The following is a 17,970-nucleotide window of genomic DNA, read 5'->3' as shown; positions in this document are numbered from 1 at the left end:
AGCACGTTGAGCATGGCCATCACCTGGATAAGGATCCACCAGGCTTCAAGGAGGCCACTTGTCAATATTGGGAAGAAACAGCACCATGTCAGGGCATTTTGTGTCCCTTACCAGGCCAAAAACTCCTCATGCACCCTGACAGAAGAAGTTTTCCTTCCATGTCCTGAGCACCCAACTAGGCCCATCCCACCCAAAGCAAAAATTTGCATCTCCTTGGGCAAGAAGACTGCAGGACCTGCTCCATGCTGAATGCATATCTCAAAGCCACACTGGGCTCGTTTTCTCCCCTCCCTCATGATAAGAACCAAACAGGGCAGGATTTTTATGATTATTTATTATCTGTAAAGCACCAGCAGTGTCCTGACTCTGTACAAGACACAACTGCTGGGCTTACAAAAAGAAAAAAAAGCACTGTGGCCAAAATAATTTATCCTCTAAAAAGTTCACTAATGTGTTCTCAGGAAGCTCTCAGGCACTGCCCATCCTGAGGACATACCAAGGTGCCAATGTGAACCACCTAAAGAAGGCAGACATGGAGCTCATTTCTCTCACCTGTAAAGCTTAATTAGGCTGCTGTCCAAACAGAGCTTGAGAATATGGCCAAAACACAGGTAAGGCCCTTGATTTCTAAAACCCAATCCATTACAAGATTTTTTTTTTTTTAAGGTGGGGAAGCAACATTAAAAAACATCACTACTCATGGAAGTTACAACAGCTTCCAACAAACAACACGTAGAAAATACTGGGAGGGGTGGGGAACTCTCAAAGTATCTCCTAGCTTCCAAGTCCTCCACGTTCACCAGATGGATATCAACATCTGACACGTGTTGGAAGACATCCATATCAACTCCACCAGCCTGAACTGCAGGTAGCCGAACACAAAGCCGGAGAGGACGTCGGTGATGTGGTGCCTCCCGATCATCACACGGGACAGGCCCACACAGAGGGCCCAGAGCACCAGCAGGATGCGCAGAGGGATGGCCAGGACCAGGTGGTTGAGGAAGAACTTGGAGAGCATGGCCACCCTGCTGGCGTGCCCGGCGGGAAAGGCGTACGTGTCCATGGTCAGGTAGTCCAACAGGCCTGGGGTGATGTCGTAGGGGCCCTTCCTCTTGGCCAGCTTCTGCAGACCTGCCACGATCATGATGTCCAGGAGCAGGGCTACAAAACAGGAGACACAGAGGGAGCAGTGAGAGACAGAGTTGAGGGCAATTTTCAAGGCATAACATTAAAGGGTTGTTGTAGGAGCGCTGGGGGGTAGCACGGTCGGGACGGATGGAGATGGGAGATCTCTGAAGCCAGGTCAGGAACTTGGGGTTTATTGCAAAGGGCCTGGGTGCAGGGCCCTGCTGGGATTTGGGGTTTATTGCAAAGGGCCTGGGTGCAGGGCCCTGCTGGGATTTGGGGTTTATTGCAAAGGGCCTGGGTGCAGGGCCCTGCTGGGAGCTGCCAGCCACAGCTCGGAGCAGGCCTGAGAGAAGAGAGGGGTAGGGAGGATGAGAGGGTGAGAGAGTAAAAGCATAAGAGAATAAAAGGGGTAAGAGCTAAGAGAGCAAAGTTCCCGTTACAATACAATAAATCATCTCCTGTGTTGAATATTCTGACTCTCACTAACCAATCTAGTACAATATACAAATCCTACAGCATTTACATACAGCCTGTAAGAATCATTACATTACCACACTGTGTTACATTTTAAACCCTAAAAACTCCTCTTTGGGGCCCTTCTGCCAAGCTAGCAGGGTCTGCTCTGACCCTTGGACCTGTCTGCAAGCAGAGGGTATTGTGTTATCAAAAGGAGATTACCTTCCATCCACACCGTTGTTTCCCCATTGTTCAGTAACTAAGGTATCTCAAAGCTTGCTTTCAATTCAATCTCACTTATAGATTCTATATTATCAAAATCTTTTGCCAGACAATCATATTTATAAGGCTTTCCTGTTTCATCCTCCCCAACAGGTTGTCATTGTCTTTAAATAAAAATTTGTGTCTGGCTCTGATCAGGTGTCCATGGTGCAGATGTACACAGCTTCCCCATCCTCAGGTCACCACCCAAATGTTGATCAACCCTCCCAGTTTGCCCACAGAGGAGGCAAACGCCACTGTCACCATCTGACAGAGGAGAGCCCCAAACCACAGAGGCAAGAGACCCACCTGGGCAGGAAGAGAGCAACTGGCAAAGCTAAAATTGAAACTCTTATGGCCCTCAAACCACCACTCTGGGTGTTCCTGTTGCTGCCTCCACCTCATGCTTTAGAAACCTTGTGCAGCAAAGTCCCTGCCAGGCTGACCAGGCTGCAGTGAGCAGTCTGCTGGAGGAGAGGTGCCCCACAGCACTTTCTAGGGTTATCCCTTGTCCTCTCCCAAGCCCACCACCTCCTCCTGCCCAGAGCAGCCAGGGGAACACACCATGCTGACAGATTTCTCACCATGCTGACAGATTTCACTAAGAAAAGAGCATCAGGAGCCAGTGAGCCAAGGGGAACAATAAAGAAAAACGGGCTCCTGTGTTAGAAACAGCACCACAGCGTGTTGGAGGGTGGGTGACATCCTCCCAGACATCCCCCACCCATCCTCCTTCCTCTGCCAAAGCACCAAACACCCACGAGCCATTTCTTGTTTCTGCTCACCTCTTCCTCCCTGTGACTTTCTGCCTGCAAGTCGCCCCACACAGCCCCTTCCCTGTGCAAATCCTGGGGGTACCCCACCTCCCAGCCCAGCAAACCCAGGCTTGTGGTGGCACAGGCACCTGCAGCTCTCTACACCACACCAACATTCCTCCTTAACAGCTTCAGGAGTGAAACCCATCAGCACTTGTCTACATCTCCCTCCTCTTCAGCCCACCCGCTTCGTCCCATCAGACAGGTACTGTCATTTCTATTTCCTAGCATCAATTTTATTTCTCTTTAATCCCCTCATCTGCTTTTCCCCAACCCTCCTAATTAGTCAGAGAGCTGATTTCAGCTCCCTGCAGCAATGACAAGGACGTATCTGCCATCACCAGCACAGCCTGCTCCCTCAGCAGGAATGCCAGGGGCACTTGTTTGGCTCCCAGACCCTGGTAAAGACCATTCCTTGAGAGGTGACAGGGATTCAGGAGCATGGATGGGGGTGTGGTGGTGGTGGGGATGGGAAATGAGATGGCACATGGGAGGCAGCTCCACCTGCCTGCTCAGCACCTGGCAGGAGCTGAGGAGCTGTCACAGCAGCTCTGCTCACCCACCTTCCCCCTGTGCCACCCCCAGCTCCAGCACTGCTTTGGGAAGGGGCTGGTATTTATCCTGGCACAACCCTCTCCTTGTGGCAGACTGCTTTTCTCCCTCATCTGCAGGGATCTTGGACAGCAGGACCTCCCTGAACCTTCTGCCCAATGGGCCATGCATGCCCTGGGCTCTCAGAGCTGTGGAGGGCAGATAGAGCAGAGGAAAAGATCTGGGTACCAGCTCCTCCCTGGCACGGACAGCAGCAGGAATCCAGGACAGACACAAAAAAGCAGGAGATTGACACAGAGCAAAGGTTCAGGGGTGGCACCTGAACAAAGGTGTTGAGGCTGCAGCTGGAAAGAGGCTGCAAGGAGGCCAGTCACACCAGTGGGTTTGGGAGGACAAGGACAACCAGGGACTGCCCAGCTGCTGCTGGATGTGACCAGCAGGCAGGGGGAGAGCAGGGGGAGGCCTGTAGCCCACCAGGACCCCCACACTCAGCAGAGTGCTTGTCTGCAATTTGCTGATTTTTTTTTTTTTTTTTTTTTTTTTTTTTTTTTTTTTTGACAGGCTGGCTGTGGGAAGAAAGGGAGGGAAGGATTTCAGACAGGCTGTGGAGCCCTGGAGCAGCCACTCACCCTGGCTCCCTGGTAAGGTCAAATGCTGTGAGCCCAGGCCTGGCTGACCATTGCAGGGCTGCCCTGCTACACAGGGCTCTGCTCATGCTGGCCTTCCTAAATCACCCCAGCCCAACTCCTCACCCCATTAAGTGACCCCAGACAGCCCTGATCCAGCAAAGTGCTTCAGGGGATGATTTTCAGCTCATCAGCTGCATTTCCCACCAGCCCCATCTCACCCTGGACGAGAACTGTGTGAAACTGAAGCTCCACAATGCTCTCTTGGGAACCCAGACTCATCAAATTCTTGGGAACCCAGAAGCATCAGAGATATGATGCACCAGTGCTGCCAAGAGAAGGCTCTGGCCCAAGCTGCTCTGCTGAAGTCAGCACCAATTGCATTGCTGAGAAGTCAAGCCAGGGCTCCAGAACAAGTCTGGGCACCCCAACAAATCCTAGTGTCTGCTCCACAGTGTTCAATGAATTCCCTCAGAGACATTCCCCACCAAACCTGCCCATGGATCAGCAGCACCAGTGCCATGTGCTTTAGCAATGTGTGGTGCTCACCACTGCCTGTCAGTATTTTGCACTGGCAATATTTTTTTACGGTCAAAGGTGATGTCAGGGCAACTGGAGGGATGCAGGCATGTGTGCATGGAGGTGTTCAGGGCATGGAGAACAAGCCAAAGAGCAGTTCTAATAATCCTTTCATTCAGAAGATGAACAAAATGGGCCTTCAGTACTGCTAGCTTTGATTTTCGTCAAATGATGCACAGAAAGCAGAAAGCCTCGTTTGCCCACATTTCAGGATGGGGAGGCATGACAGCATTAAAACCAGGGGTTAATTTGCCGTTAAAAGAAAAAAAAAAACCACAGAAAATCCCTCGTCTGGTGCTTTTTCTGTCACTTCCCCTTGCACTTTCCATTCCTTTCATGGAGATTTCTTTATGAAACAGCCCCAGCAGCCCCTGAGGCTTGGGGGGTCCCACTGCCCTGGGGTCTCTGCTGTTCTCCTTCCCAGTGTCTGCTGTTCCCCTTCTCAATGCTGGATCTCTGCTGTTCCCTTTCCCAGTGTCTGTTGTTCCCCTTTTAGAGCTGGGTCTCTGCTGTTCCCTTTCCCAGTGCTGGGTCTCTGCTGTTACCCCTCCCAGTGTCTGCTATTCTCCTTCCCAGGGCTTGATCTCTGCTGTTCCCCTTCCCAGGGTCTGCTGTTCCCTCTCCCAGTGCTGGATCTCTGCTGTTCCCCTTCCCACTGCCCTGGGGTCTCTAGTGTTCCCCTTCCCAGTGCTGGATCTCTGCTTTTCCCTTTTATCAGTGCTGGGTCTCTGCTGCTCCCCTTCCCACTGCCCTGGGGTCTCTGCTGCTCCCCTTCCCAGTGCTGAGGCTCTGCTATTCTCCTTCCCAGTGCTGGGTCTCTGTTGTTCCCTTTTATCAGTGCTGGATCTCTGCTTTTCCCTTTTATCAGTGCTGGATCTCTGCTATTTTCCTTCCCAGTGCTGGATCTCTGCTATTTTCCTTCCCAGTGCTGGGTCTCTGCTGCTCCCCTTCCCTCTCCTGCTGCTGCCAGCACAGGCAGGGTGAATCAGCAGGCAGTGCTGCTGCCAAGGGCCCATCCTTCAGGAACAGCCACAGACAGTGCCAGTGCCCAGCCCCATCCTTCAGGAGCAGCCACAGACAGTGCCAGTGCCCAGCAGCCCCATCCTTCAGGAACAGCCACAGACAGTGCCAGTGCCCAGCCCCATCCTTCAGGAGCAGCCACAGACAGTGCCAGTGCCCAGCAGCCCCATCCTTCAGGAGCAGCCACAGACAGTGCCAGTGCCCAGCCCCATCCTTCAGGAGCAGCCACAGACAGTGCCAGTGCCCAGCAGCCCCATCCCCAGCCCTATTCCCTCCCAATCCCATGACCTACATTCCCACTCAGACCTTGGTTTCCTTCCTCCCCTTAATGCACATCAAACCCTCCCTCCTCGGGTGGGCACTAAGGGGTTAACTGTACCTGTGCTCCAGCTGCAGGTCTCTCTGCACTGGGGGCTGTTCCTGCTGTTGAGCCCCAAGCCCCTGAGCCTTGCCCCTGCCACCTGCAAACCAGCAGCACCACCTTGGCTCTGTCCTTCCCTGGTGCCTCACAGAGCCCTGCAAATCCTCCAGGCTGGAGGCTGGAGCACACACAGCCCCAGGAGAGCCCATGGAAGGAGCTGCAGCCTGCACTGGCTGCTCTCTGGGGACCCTGGGGCTGTCAGAAGCACAGCAGGCATGGCAGAGTGCCACCTGACTGAGGCTGGGATGAGAGAAGCAAGACATTTTAATGTGAAGCATTTTTTTCATCGTGCCTTTCCCCCCCCCCCAGAGCCAGGTAGCACTGGATTTAAACCAGAGGCATCACTGGATGTAAAATGCAGGTAGTGATGTATTTGAGACTAAAGGAAGGATTAGCTCTTGCCCATTCTTGCTCCTTTCTCATTTTTCTGAAAAAGATCAGGAATTTCCCTGTTGACCTGGTAATAAGGGGAACAATCCTTCAGATTTCCAACACAAAACCACCATGTTCCCAAATCCTACATTAACATCTACAATTTCCTTAAAACACAAAACCAAAGAGCAAGTCGTGTCCTGCCTGTGACAATTTTAGCATCAGAGATCACCTTGGTATTGTAAAAAGCCAACATCTGGCATCAGATACACAGTAAATGAGCTGAAAGTGAGGCCCCTGGGCAGGCATTTTATATCTATTAATAAGGAAAGGAAAACAATTATCTGCCAAATGTGAGGAGCCCATTATGAGCAGAGAGGCGAGCAGAGAGGAGCCCTGTGCAGGCAGGGCACAAGGACAAACCTGAACCATCAGCAGCACAACCAAACCAAACCCCAAAGCTTGAATTTAAAATGAACTGAAGCAGTTGGATGTCCCCTGTCACCATAAGGTCCTTTCTGTCCCCGGGGTGGCATCTCTGCTGCTGTCCCTGAAGGCTGGAGGAGGCTGAGAATGATGTGAGCACCCTTGGGGACACAGCCTGCTCCAGGTTGGGGCCAGGCAGAGTCTCCAGGGAGGGAGGCAGATTCCAGCTGGGGTGTTTATATAAACATGTTATCAAAACCACAGCTGAAAAACAACCTGGGTGCAGAGTTCTGGGGGTAGGGGGGGAGGAAAAGAGGAGAAAGCCAAAAGAGCCCTTGGCCTCATCTGCTCCTGCAGCCCAGATCCACGTGACTGCACACACATGGGGCTGCCTGCATGACACAGAGCCTGTGAGACTGGGATCAGAAACACTCACAGGCTGGAGTCAGCCCTCAGAACCACGGCTGAGCACATGGGGAGGGGAAAACAGGGAGGTGAATGCCCAGGAATGGAGAGTGAGCTCATCACACGAGCTCAGGAGGCCCCCAATGTGGGAGCAGATGTGCCTCAGACAAGATGTGCACAGAGCAGAGCCAAGCTGGGGACAACTCATTGCCTGGGCCTCAAAGCTGGAGGTGCCATGTGCTCCCCACTGCAGCTGCTGAGGCCAGGTGTGGGGCCAAGACTGGCTTGGAAAAATCTGTATTGCCCACATTGCCCACCCTCACCCAGTGCTGAACTCTGGACAAATGCCACCACTCCCAGGAAACACTTTCTTTAGCTCCATAATTAGAATTCATAATTTTCCCCCCCACTTTTTTCTTTTTACTTACATGCCCCCTCCTACTCCTGAACTTCCCCAATCTCCTGCAGGCATTGGGCTCCCTGACCTGGAAAATGAGCTGTGTGTTTGCAGCCTTATCTTGTTGGCATTAATGAAGCAGCTTTCAAAAGAGTCTTCACCCTCTCTCCAGTGCAGTCAGCAGCATCCGGAAGAGGTCCGCTCTGGAAATGAACCCCTCCAGTGCATTTTGTTCCCCAAATGTGGCACTGTTGGGTGAAAGAGCTGACAAAAAGCATGACACACTGAAGAGCCAATGAATCAGGCATTTTGCTGTTTGAGGGGGGGATATTTTTTTGGCTGAACAAGCATCAGTGTGGGGTAAGTGGTCATGGGGAGGTGATAAAATGGTGGAAAGCAGAATTGTGCAATTAATTAAAATAAAACCCCACAACAACTAAAAATAGATTTGCTATATTCTGGATGATTATGTATGCACTCAGCCCTGAGTGCAAACACAGGCTGCCTGGAGCTCTCCCTTTGGAAACACTGTGCCCTGGGAGCTGGGAAATTTGAACTCAGCATCAAATACTGAGTGGGGCTGCACAGGCTGGGGAGAGATGCAGGCAAGAGGGGGAGCACAGTGAAAAGGGTTTGTGCTGCTGGGGAAAAGGAGCTGAGCAGCCCTGAGGATGGCTCATCTGCCTCCAGAAGGGCTCTGACAGCTTGAAATGCTCCTGTACCCCATGGCAGCAGCACAGGAACCACCAGCATATCCCAGAGCCACTCCCAGCACTGCATGGGATGAGCTGGAGGAAGAAAAGTGCCTTGGGCTGAGGACCAGCAGCATGGCCCAGGCACAGAGGATGGGATCCTTGCTTGGCCTCAGTGCTGTTTGGGCTTGGATTCCACCCCACTGCTTTCAAAGAGGCAAACTGGCAAAAAAAGTTTTAAAAAAATTAAAAATTTTAAAAATTAAAAAATTTAAAAATCAGACCTTTTAAAATTTTAAAAATTTAAAAATTTAAAAATCAGACCTTTTAAAATTTTTAAAAATTTAAACTTTTAAAAGGTCTGATGCTGTGATGCTCACAGGGTCTCCAACCATCACACCTCCCAGCGTGCACCCAGATCAGGTACCTCTGCCAGCATCCCTGGTTCTCTGTTCCAGGTTAGAGCAGGGAGGTTTCCTCAAAGTGGAGGAAAACAGGAGAGTCCATCTGATTCCCCTCTTTCCCACCCCACCCTGACCCGGAGCAGGATTTCCTAAGGGCTCTCCCTGCTGCTGCTGCTCCTCCCAGCTCACCTCACTGCCCACCTTGCTCTCCGCAGCCGCTGCTCCTGTCAGGGTGAGTCAGAGCAAACACTCACCCATCCCCGGGAGCTGCCCTGGCTCTGCTCCTGCAGCTCTGCCCGGTGGAGCAGCCACCGTCCCTTCCGAGCTGCAGGCAGGGGCAAGGGGAAGTGGTTCCCGCACTGACAGACACAAGGATGACTCATTTCCCATGTTTATTCCCCCTCTTCCCATTCAACAACCCTCGCACTTCTTTTCTCTTTCGCTCTGCATGCAGGCTCGGTTTCGCTGCTGGCTCTGCTGGGTTGGATTCCAGCTCCAGGGTTGGATTCCAGCTCTCTGCACGCTCCCCAAGGGCTGCACTCTGCTGCCTGCAGGGCTCGCAGCATCCCCTGCAGCCGGCCAGGACCTGAGCGAATCGGCGCTGCCCGGTCCCAGGGGCTGATCAGAGCATGGAAACACCCCCGTGCCTGCTCCAGCCACAGCCAGATGAGTCCCAGGCTGTCCCTGCCTGTCCTTTATGCAAGGGGACACTGCAGGCATGAGGAAGGGGGGCAGGCGGAGCTGGGCATTGCTGCCTGCTCAGAGATGCCTGAGCTCATCAGCTGTGAAGGGATGAAGGCTGAGCACAGCACCCACCACAGACCACGGGCTTCAGCGGCTGTTTCTGGGCAGAACAGAGGCAGATTAGCAGCCTGCAGTGATGAAGAGGAATGTTTAATGCCATGCTGGACCTGTGTCTCAATGCTGGGTGCAGGGGCGTCTGTGCTGCTCCCTCTGCCTGGCACCTTCCATGGGTCACTCACGGTGGGTTATTTGGCACTGAAATGTTTCCACCTCACTGGGCAGATGTGCTGCTGGCTCAGTGAGACCTTGGTGGGCTCAGTGAGACCTTGGTGGGCACTGGCAGGGCTGGGAGGGGAGGGGGACAGCAGCTGAGCCCCCTCCATGTGCCAGGCTGCCCAGGGCACCAGCTCCTGAGCTGCTCTACCCATCCCTGATGGAATGTGCTCTGCCCTGCCTGGCTCAGGAAATCCCTGCTCTCACAGTGCAAGAATGAAAGGGGAAAAAACAGACACATCTGGCCCCAAACCATCTCTGGGGCTCTGGGCTGAGCAAGCTCTGCTGGATTCAGACTGATCCATCTGCAGCTCCCCAGCCTCTCTGCTGGATCTGGGCTGCCCTGAGGTTCAGCTGACAGGATCAGCTCCTCTGCACTGCCTGGGCATCTCATCTACCCCGTGACCTTTACCAGGCTGCACTGTCTGGAATTTTCATCCTCCACAGAGAAGCAGGACAATACCTGAAGCACGTCTGTATTGTTAGAACAGGGTCACTGGGGTCTCAAGGGGCTTGGGGAAGGCATTTCTTTCTCTGTCTCCTTCCTAATCCACCAATTTCTTGCAAATCTGGTCTCGCTTGGAAGCTGCCAGGATGAGACCACAGAACTCTGACCATATTTATGGATTTATAATTTTCTTTCTTAGGGGGTCTGCAGGGAGTGCTTCAGAATGTCATGGCTTGGCTCCTGGTCAGAGCAAAGCTGTGCCAGCATTCAGGAAGAAGGCTGCACAGAGCAAGAACTTCCTCCCTGCTGACCTCCAGGAATGGAGAAGCTGCCCTGGGCTCCCTCCTTTCCTCCTCCTGTGGCACTGACCCATGCCCAGCCTGACACTGCTCGCTGATACACCCACACCCTGAGGCAGTGCTGTACTTAATGGGATAAATGCTCAGTGACAGCTCCAAAGAGCCATCCTGCCCTCCAAGGGGATGCAGAGCCAGCTGGAGATGGCTGAGCACCAGGACCAGTGTCACTGAGACAGCAAGCAAAGAGAGGACAAGGGATTTTCTCTTCTCCTAGTCTGGGTGCCTGTTCCAGAGAGCAGAACCATTCCTGGTCCTTCAAACCAAGCACAAACACCATTTTACGTGCAAGGATGACCCAAGCTGCTGCCTCCCAACAGCAAAGGCACCCAGCTGGATGGCAAATAACTAAACACAGCAGGGGTTTGGCTGTAAACACAAAAGTGGGGCCTCACTGGAGTGACCACCTTGGGTGGGCAACACATTCCATCCCCAGTGACCACATTCCATCCCCAGTGACCACATTCCATCCCCAATGACCATATTCCATCCCCAATGACCATATTCCATACCCAGTGACCACATTCCATCCCCAGTGACCACATTCCATCCCCAGTGACCACATGCCATCCCCAATGACCACATTCCATCCCCAGTGACCACATTCCATCCCCAGTGACCATATTCCATCCCCAATGACCATATTCCATCCCCAGTGACCACATTCCATCCCCTCTGCAGTGAGAAGGTGCCTGGATCTGCAATGACCATCAGTTTAACGAGATCAATCTGTTTAGCTTAATAAATAGGAGGTGAAGAAATTACTTGAGCACTATCCAAAATACTGAAAGGCAGAAGAGGTGTTGGCTGGAAGGGCTGCTCAGCTGGAGAGAGAAGGGTATGGAGACGCAATGAAGGGGAGAGTCCAACTAAAAGCATTTGTGAGAATCCCAACCACTGCAGTAATACAGAAATGGCTCTGACAAGTTCACCCTCACTTGTAACTGCACATCAGATTGAGTGTTTGGGTTTTTTCCCTTAACAAATTGAACAGGAATAAATTAAGGGATGTGCTACAGCCTGTATTTTGCCGTGGGTTAGATCAATGATCCAAATGTTCTTTGCTGGCTTTGCAGTCAATGAATCACTAAATTTGGATCCACATCCTCACCAGATGGATCAGAACCAGAAACCGAGGTACTGCTGCCCCCAGGGTTTAATGGAATTTCTGTCTGGTTCTGAAGCAGGTCTGGGCATTTTACTGAAAGTTTTATAACTGCTTTCCCCCTGCAAGCCCAACTGCAAAGTTCAAATTACTTTCTTAGCACCTTAGTTTTCAGGAAACCCTTGTGATTGCAGAGAAAAGCTTGAATAGCCCTAAAAGTTCCAACAATGGCAGACAAATAAAATGAATTTTATAACTGGGGGATTTCCTGGGTTATGATTTCATCAATTTAGCCAAGGGGTTGTGGAGCTTCTCCCTGACTTTTGCTCAGCCAGGGCTGGTGATGCTGAGACAATCTTCCTGAAAGCGTGTCCTGGCACAGGGATTTTTACAGTGGGCACAGATATCTGCTTTCTCCCATCTTTTCAGTAACAGGCTGTGTGTGCTTCTCTGGCTGGTTTGGCATTTGCTGGAAAGGATTACTGTGAGAAGGGGAATCAATAAATTCCATCACAGATGACAAACATGGAGGGAAAACATTGCTTGGGGTTGTTAATCAGCATCTGCAGAGGGGATGGATGGGGCATCCCAGGGTCAGACCCCCTCACCTGAAATGCCCCCACAAGTGCTGGCAAAGCCCCCGGTGGGAGCTCCTCCTCCATCTGCAGTGGTGCTCCTGCCAGGCTCCAGTCCCCCTCCAGCAGTCTCCTGTCTCCTCGCCTGGGAAGCCTGATTGCAAATCCTAAACAAGTGCTCTATGATGGGCTGGCTGCCTGCCCGGAGACTGCATCAGAAATTCTGCTTGATGGATCAAACCCTCAGCCAGCCGGGGAAGGGAGGAGAGCCCGGGGAGGCACTCAGGGGGTGCCACAGACAGCCCCAGCTTCCCCCTTACAGCAGGGGAACACCAGGAGCTTCCCTTCCCTTCCCTTCCCTTCCCTTCCCTTCCCTTCCCTTCCCTTCCCTTCCCTTCCCTTCGGCCTGTGCCTAAACAGGAGGGCTGTTCACAGGAGGGCCTTTCACAGGAGGGCTTTAAACCACATCCACATGGTGGATTTGAACCACAGGAAAGCAGCAGCAAGAGGGACCAAGGATGCCAGATGCAGCAGAGGTGCCATGACCTTCCTGTCCACACAAGACCTCACTTTTCTTGGGGGCCTGTGGAGGTCCAGCAGCCCCAGGCTCCTTCTCCAGCAGCAGTGCAGATACCATGGCAGCAGCTACTCAGATACTCAGAGCCCCTGACTGCAATCCTAAATGCCAGCCCAAGGCCACTCTCCCAGCAGAGATCTGCTCTGGGGGGTGACACCAGTCCTCTTGCAGAAGCTCTGGCAAGAGAGGCTGAGGGCACCCTGGCCAGTCCACCAGGCAGTGCTGTCCTTTCAGAGGGAGCAGTGGAGCTCTTTGGGAATTGCCAGACCTATGGAACTGGTCCTTCACACCAATAAACTATTTCCTGTCCTGGCAGTGGGAGTAGTGTGTCTAGGCAAGGATGCAACACTCCAGAACCCCCAGCTTGTCCCTGGGCACCACGTTGGAGCTCAGGAGACCTGGAGATGTGGGTAGTGATGCAGGGATGAGCTCTCCCAGCCACCACTCCACAAAGTTAGAACATGACCCTGAAGTGGCTTTGCATTTGTGCTCCTCATATGGCAACAGAAGGGTGAGAAAACCTTCCTTGTTTTTAAGCCAAAAGGGGCACCAGCTCTTTGCAAGGATCTCAAACATTCTGGAGTCAAAGCTGTCAGAGTTTTCAGGCTCCAACCCCGCCAGAGGCTCTTGGGTCAAGAGACATCTGGAGGCTGTGCTGGTTGCTGTCAGTCACCTGCTATTTCATCCTCGTGCCCTTTTGGATGGATCCTGTGTTCCCAGGAGGGGCTGACCCCAGCCCTGAGGAGCCCCTGCAGGAGCTGCTGATGTCAGTGGGCTCTGCATCACGCTGGAGCTATTCTGGCCTCTTCCACCACAGCCTGCCCCCAGGAGATGTCACAGCACCAGCACAGTCTCCTCCAAAGGCACAGGGGAGAAAAGGCAGCTCCCACTGAGCTTTTCAAGCCAGTCCAGGTCAGTCTCCACCCTCTCTGAAGGATGAACTTGTGATAAAAACCCAAAACCTGGGGTTGCTGAGCTGGGCCACGTCACAGCCAGCCCTTGCAGACAGGACGTCCCTTTCCTGTGGGGCCTGTGAAATAAAGTGTCCCTGTGGCCTCTCAAAATGCTCCCTGAGAAGAAAGGGTCTAAATCCAATGTTTTCAATTTCTCCTACCAACCAGAAGTGGGATTGCTGAGTTTTTAGGGAGGGTGAAACACCAGGGTGGGTCACAGCCAGAGGAGAGGGTAATTAGTCACAAGGGAAAACAGGATAACTGAACCCTGTGCCAAAGGCAGAGGAGCAAGAAGAGCAAGGTCCTCAGGTACACGTGGCCTGGGCAGGCTGGGGACAGGATCTAAGCAAGTCACAGCCAGAGCTCATCCTGGTCACTGGTGGGACATCAGGGTGGGATGGGCCTGCACAAACCCTCCAACACATCCAGAAACAGGGACACTGACCACCACCATGCAAGGAAGGGTTAGCAGGAGAGCCAGAGGCGTCCCAGCCTGCCTACACAGCCTCTGGGTCAAATTAGCACATGGAAACGGGGACAGCGGCAAGAAAGGTACCCAAGGGAAGGAGGATGTGAGAGCAAACTGCAGCAGGGAAGGTGACAGGACTCCATCACGTGGAGTCTGGTCAAGAAGGTGGCAGGGGATGGAAATAACATCCTCAGGAATTGATCCAGATATTAGAGACTAATATCTTTATGATACCCTATCAAACACCAGGCAGATGACCACAGATTAAATAAAAGACACCACTGCTGGTATCCACCCTCCCACCACAGACACTCCCTCAGTCTGAATGGACAACCCTGCCCCACGCAGCACCAGGGGCCTGTCCCTGCCCCATGGCTGTCCCCAGCTTCCACGGTCACCCCACCCCTCTTAGACACCTTCCTGTGCCACCCATCACCCCCAGCCCCTGGGACCAGGAGGGCCAACAAGTGCAGCATTCACCCTAAGGGTCACTCCCTGCTTCCCGACCACTTCTGACACTGGGAGCAGCCAGAGGAGGAGTCCCAGCGCTGCTGCTGTCCCTTGTGAGGAGGGCTGGGCTTCCGCAGCAGGGAGGGAGGTTTGCCACTCACCCAGCAGCAGGTTCATGAGGACCTCCTGGCCTGCCAGCGTGCTGCTCTTCACCAGGCAGATGAGCGTGCCCGCGATCCAGGGGATGCCGTGCCCCGTTATCCCCAGCAGGTTGATCATGGAGCGGGCACCTCCCCAGGAGGAGGCTCTGTTGGCGCACACCCCCAGCCTCTTGGACATGCAGATATCGATGGCCAGCAGCGAGTTGAAGGCGATTCCCTTGAAGGAGGGGTTGAGCTGCATGCAATCCTCCTCGGGCAGCTGCTGCGACTGCCGCCGCTCCTTGGGGCCGCCGCTCTGGGCGCCGGCTGCCCCGGCCTGGCCGCTCTGCTTCCTGCTGGAGCTCCTGCCCTCCTGGTTGCCCTTCAAGGGCTGGTTCAGGGACAGGAACTCAGCCCTGTTGAGGACATTGTTCCTGTCTCTGGCCCTGGAGCGTGGCTGGGATGCTGGCATTGCAGTCTCTCCTGAACGCAACCTGCTTTGCAAATACCGGCAAGGAGAGAAATCCCTCTTGTCCCCGCAGAAAGCTTCCCCCACTCCCACCCTCACAAGCTGTGAATTTGGGAAGCCACAAAGGTTCCCCTCTGTTGCAGTTGCCCCCAGCACAGGCTGCAGCTGTTAAATATAGAGTAAGGAATGCACATGGCTGTTTACTTCATGGGCCTAGCAAGCTTGGAAGGAAAATTAATGCCAGGCTTGGCAGCCACTCCAGTGCCAGGGAAGAAGGTTGGACAGCCAATAGATATGAAGAAGAGGAGGGAAAAACATTGTGCCAAAGGTTGGTTGCTTCTGGCCTGGTCTATTTAAATCTTCCAATTGCTTATTCCCCTGGGCTGCAAGGGAAACTGGGAAACGTAGTTCTTTTTGTGCTGCAATTCACATTTCAGTGCCAGAGTCAGAGCTGGGGATGATGGCATTTCCCTCCCTCCTCAGGGCATCCATGAGGGGCTGTGCTGCCTGGCTTTGCAGCACCAACACCAGGTGCCACCCAGGCACCTCCCCTCAAGGGGATCTCCCCCAAATCTTCCTGATTCATCTGTTCTTCAGCTTCTCCCCTCCATACCTGGGCACCCTGAATACACCCCTGGCAGGGATACCTTTCAAAGCAGCCCTAATCCCACCCTCCCTGCCTTTTCCATCACTCACCTTGGAAAAGCATCACCTGCCTCCTGATTAGCCTGGAAGGAGCTGCTGATGAATTCCCATCCTCCTTCAACTCCCATCCTCCTTCAATTCCCATCCTCCCTCAATTCCCACCCTCCTGCCCCAGCGCTGCTGCGTGGCCTCGATAGCGCTCGTGTCCTCTCCGTGTCCCCAGTGTGGCACAGCCCGAGCTGGCAGCAGGTGACAGCCACTGCTGTGTCCCCTGACAGCAGCACAGCGCTGGCCCCAGCAGCACGGAGAGCAGGGAGGCTCTGCCAGGCCCCAGGGAGGGCAGGGAACACCTGCTGTCCCTCTGTCCCTCCTGCCACGCACGCTGTGCTCCATCACTGTCACCTCCCACCTGAGACACCCATGCCCCTGGGAGCATCCCTGCAGCTCCAGTTTGTGGATTGAGGGATCATCCTGCACCCTGGGAGCATCCCTGCAGCTCCAGTTTGTGGATTGAGGGATCATCCTGCACCCTGGGAGCATCCCTGCAGCTCCAGTTTGTGGATTGAGGGATCATCCTGCACCCTTGGGAGCATCCCCACAGCTCCATCTCACAGGGCTGAAGGATCATCCTGCACCCCTGAGCAGCAGCTGTGTGGCTCTGAGCCTCCAGCACCCCTGGGAAACGCCACCCCTGCCATTCCTCCTGCCTGCAGGGTGACAGCCCAGCTGCAGCACCTGCCCTGCCAGCACCTCCCTGCACAATGGGCTCTCCACAGCACCCCCAGGCTCCTGGAACAGGATAATTCCTATGCAAATAGGCTGGAAATCCCCCGTGGGTGGAGAATTGAAGATGGGTATTGCACTGAGGAGCAGAACAGCCACGGCTCCTGGTGCCAGTGACATTTGTCTACACAACTGTCCAGTCACAGAGGTCAGTGGATGCACAGGTAACCCTGGGAATTGGGCACTCAGGTGCCTTTAAAGACACCTGTCCAAACTGCAGTGGGGAGTTTAAGTACTAAATGAAAGGTGGTTCTCAGGATTCCAAAGATAATAACACAAATTTTACATTTTCTTTGCACTTTTATGCACAGGTCTCAAAATTCCCTCAGTGAACTGAGCGTCCAGGCTGTGCCCATGTGAGTGACACACCATCCAGGTGGCACCAGTGCTTGGACAAGCAAGTGGCTGGGGTCCTGAGGAGCCTTCACTGCTGGGTTTTGTTCATATTTTCCTCCTTTAAGGGAAAATAATGTACATCAAGTTATGATTCCTGCCATCCTGGAACTTATCTCTGGTCAGGGAGGTGATTCTGCCCCTCTGCTCTGCTCTGGGGAGCCCCACCTGGGGCACTGCATCCAGCTCTGGACCCCCGCACAGGAGGGACCTGGAGCTGTTGGAGTGAGTCACAGGAGGCCTTGGAGATGCTCCAGGGGCTGGAGCTGCTCTGCCCTGGAGCCAGGCTGAGAGAGCTGGGGGTGCTCAGCCTGCAGAAGGCTCCAGGGAGAGCTTGGAGCTCCTTGCAGTGCCTAAAGGGGCTCCAGAGAGCTGGGAATGGAGTGACAGGGCTGGCTCACCCTGCCAGAGAGCAGATGGGATATTGGGGAGGCGTTTTGTACAATGAGGGTGCTGGGCTCCTGGCATGGGTTCCCAAAGAAGCTGTGGCTGCCCCATCCCTGGAGGTGTTCAAGGACAAGGCTGGACAGGGCTTGGAGCAGCCTGGGATAGTGGAATGTGTCTCTGCCAATGGCTGGGAGTTGAACTAAATGACCTTTAAAGATCCCTTCCAACCCAAACCATGTGATTCTGTGATCCCAGTGGGAGGAAGAGCTTGTTCCCTTCCCAGCCACCCTCACCCAGCCCATAAAACCCAACCTCTCCTGCCTCAGGTACCACATGGGGCCGTGGCAGCCCTTAAATCACACAGGAGCTGCCACATCACCCACGCCCAGCAGCTCCTGCCTGATCCCTGCCTGTGCTGCCACTACCAGGGCACTCAGCACCCCGTGCCCGCCTGCCTGCCCTCACCCCACTGCCCAGCACAGGGAAATCTCAGCCCACCTGGCACGGGCCAGGCAGAGAACATCAGCACTGCTCCCACCTGGCTGCAGCCATTACCTCCCAGTGCATGGCATCCTGGATTCCCCCACTCTGTGCCAATGTGGGGCTCTGCAAACAGCAGTGGGCGCAGGGATAAAGGCTCTGGTGGCCA

At 53.8% G+C, this 17,970-nt stretch overlaps 1 protein-coding gene across 1 annotated transcript; it reads right to left on the bottom strand.

The window, feature by feature from the left end:
• Window positions 1-317: 317 nt before the first annotated feature.
• PLPP7 (phospholipid phosphatase 7 (inactive)) lies at window positions 318-15,341 on the bottom strand. Its single transcript, XM_058037937.1, has 2 exons — window positions 14,666-15,341; window positions 318-1,161 (listed from the first exon to the last, which is right to left on the bottom strand). Exons 1-2 carry the CDS (start codon window positions 15,114-15,116, stop codon window positions 797-799), a joined length of 816 nt encoding a protein of 271 aa, XP_057893920.1. The 5' UTR covers window positions 15,117-15,341; the 3' UTR covers window positions 318-796.
• Between the last annotated feature and the right edge of the window lie 2,629 nt (window positions 15,342-17,970).

Source organism: Melospiza georgiana, chromosome 20 (assembly GCF_028018845.1).
Source record: "Melospiza georgiana isolate bMelGeo1 chromosome 20, bMelGeo1.pri, whole genome shotgun sequence".
In the NCBI taxonomy this organism is placed as follows: domain Eukaryota; kingdom Metazoa; phylum Chordata; class Aves; order Passeriformes; family Passerellidae; genus Melospiza; species Melospiza georgiana.
Note: the sequence above shows the minus strand (reverse complement) of the source record. Positions and strands in the feature narration are given on the sequence as shown.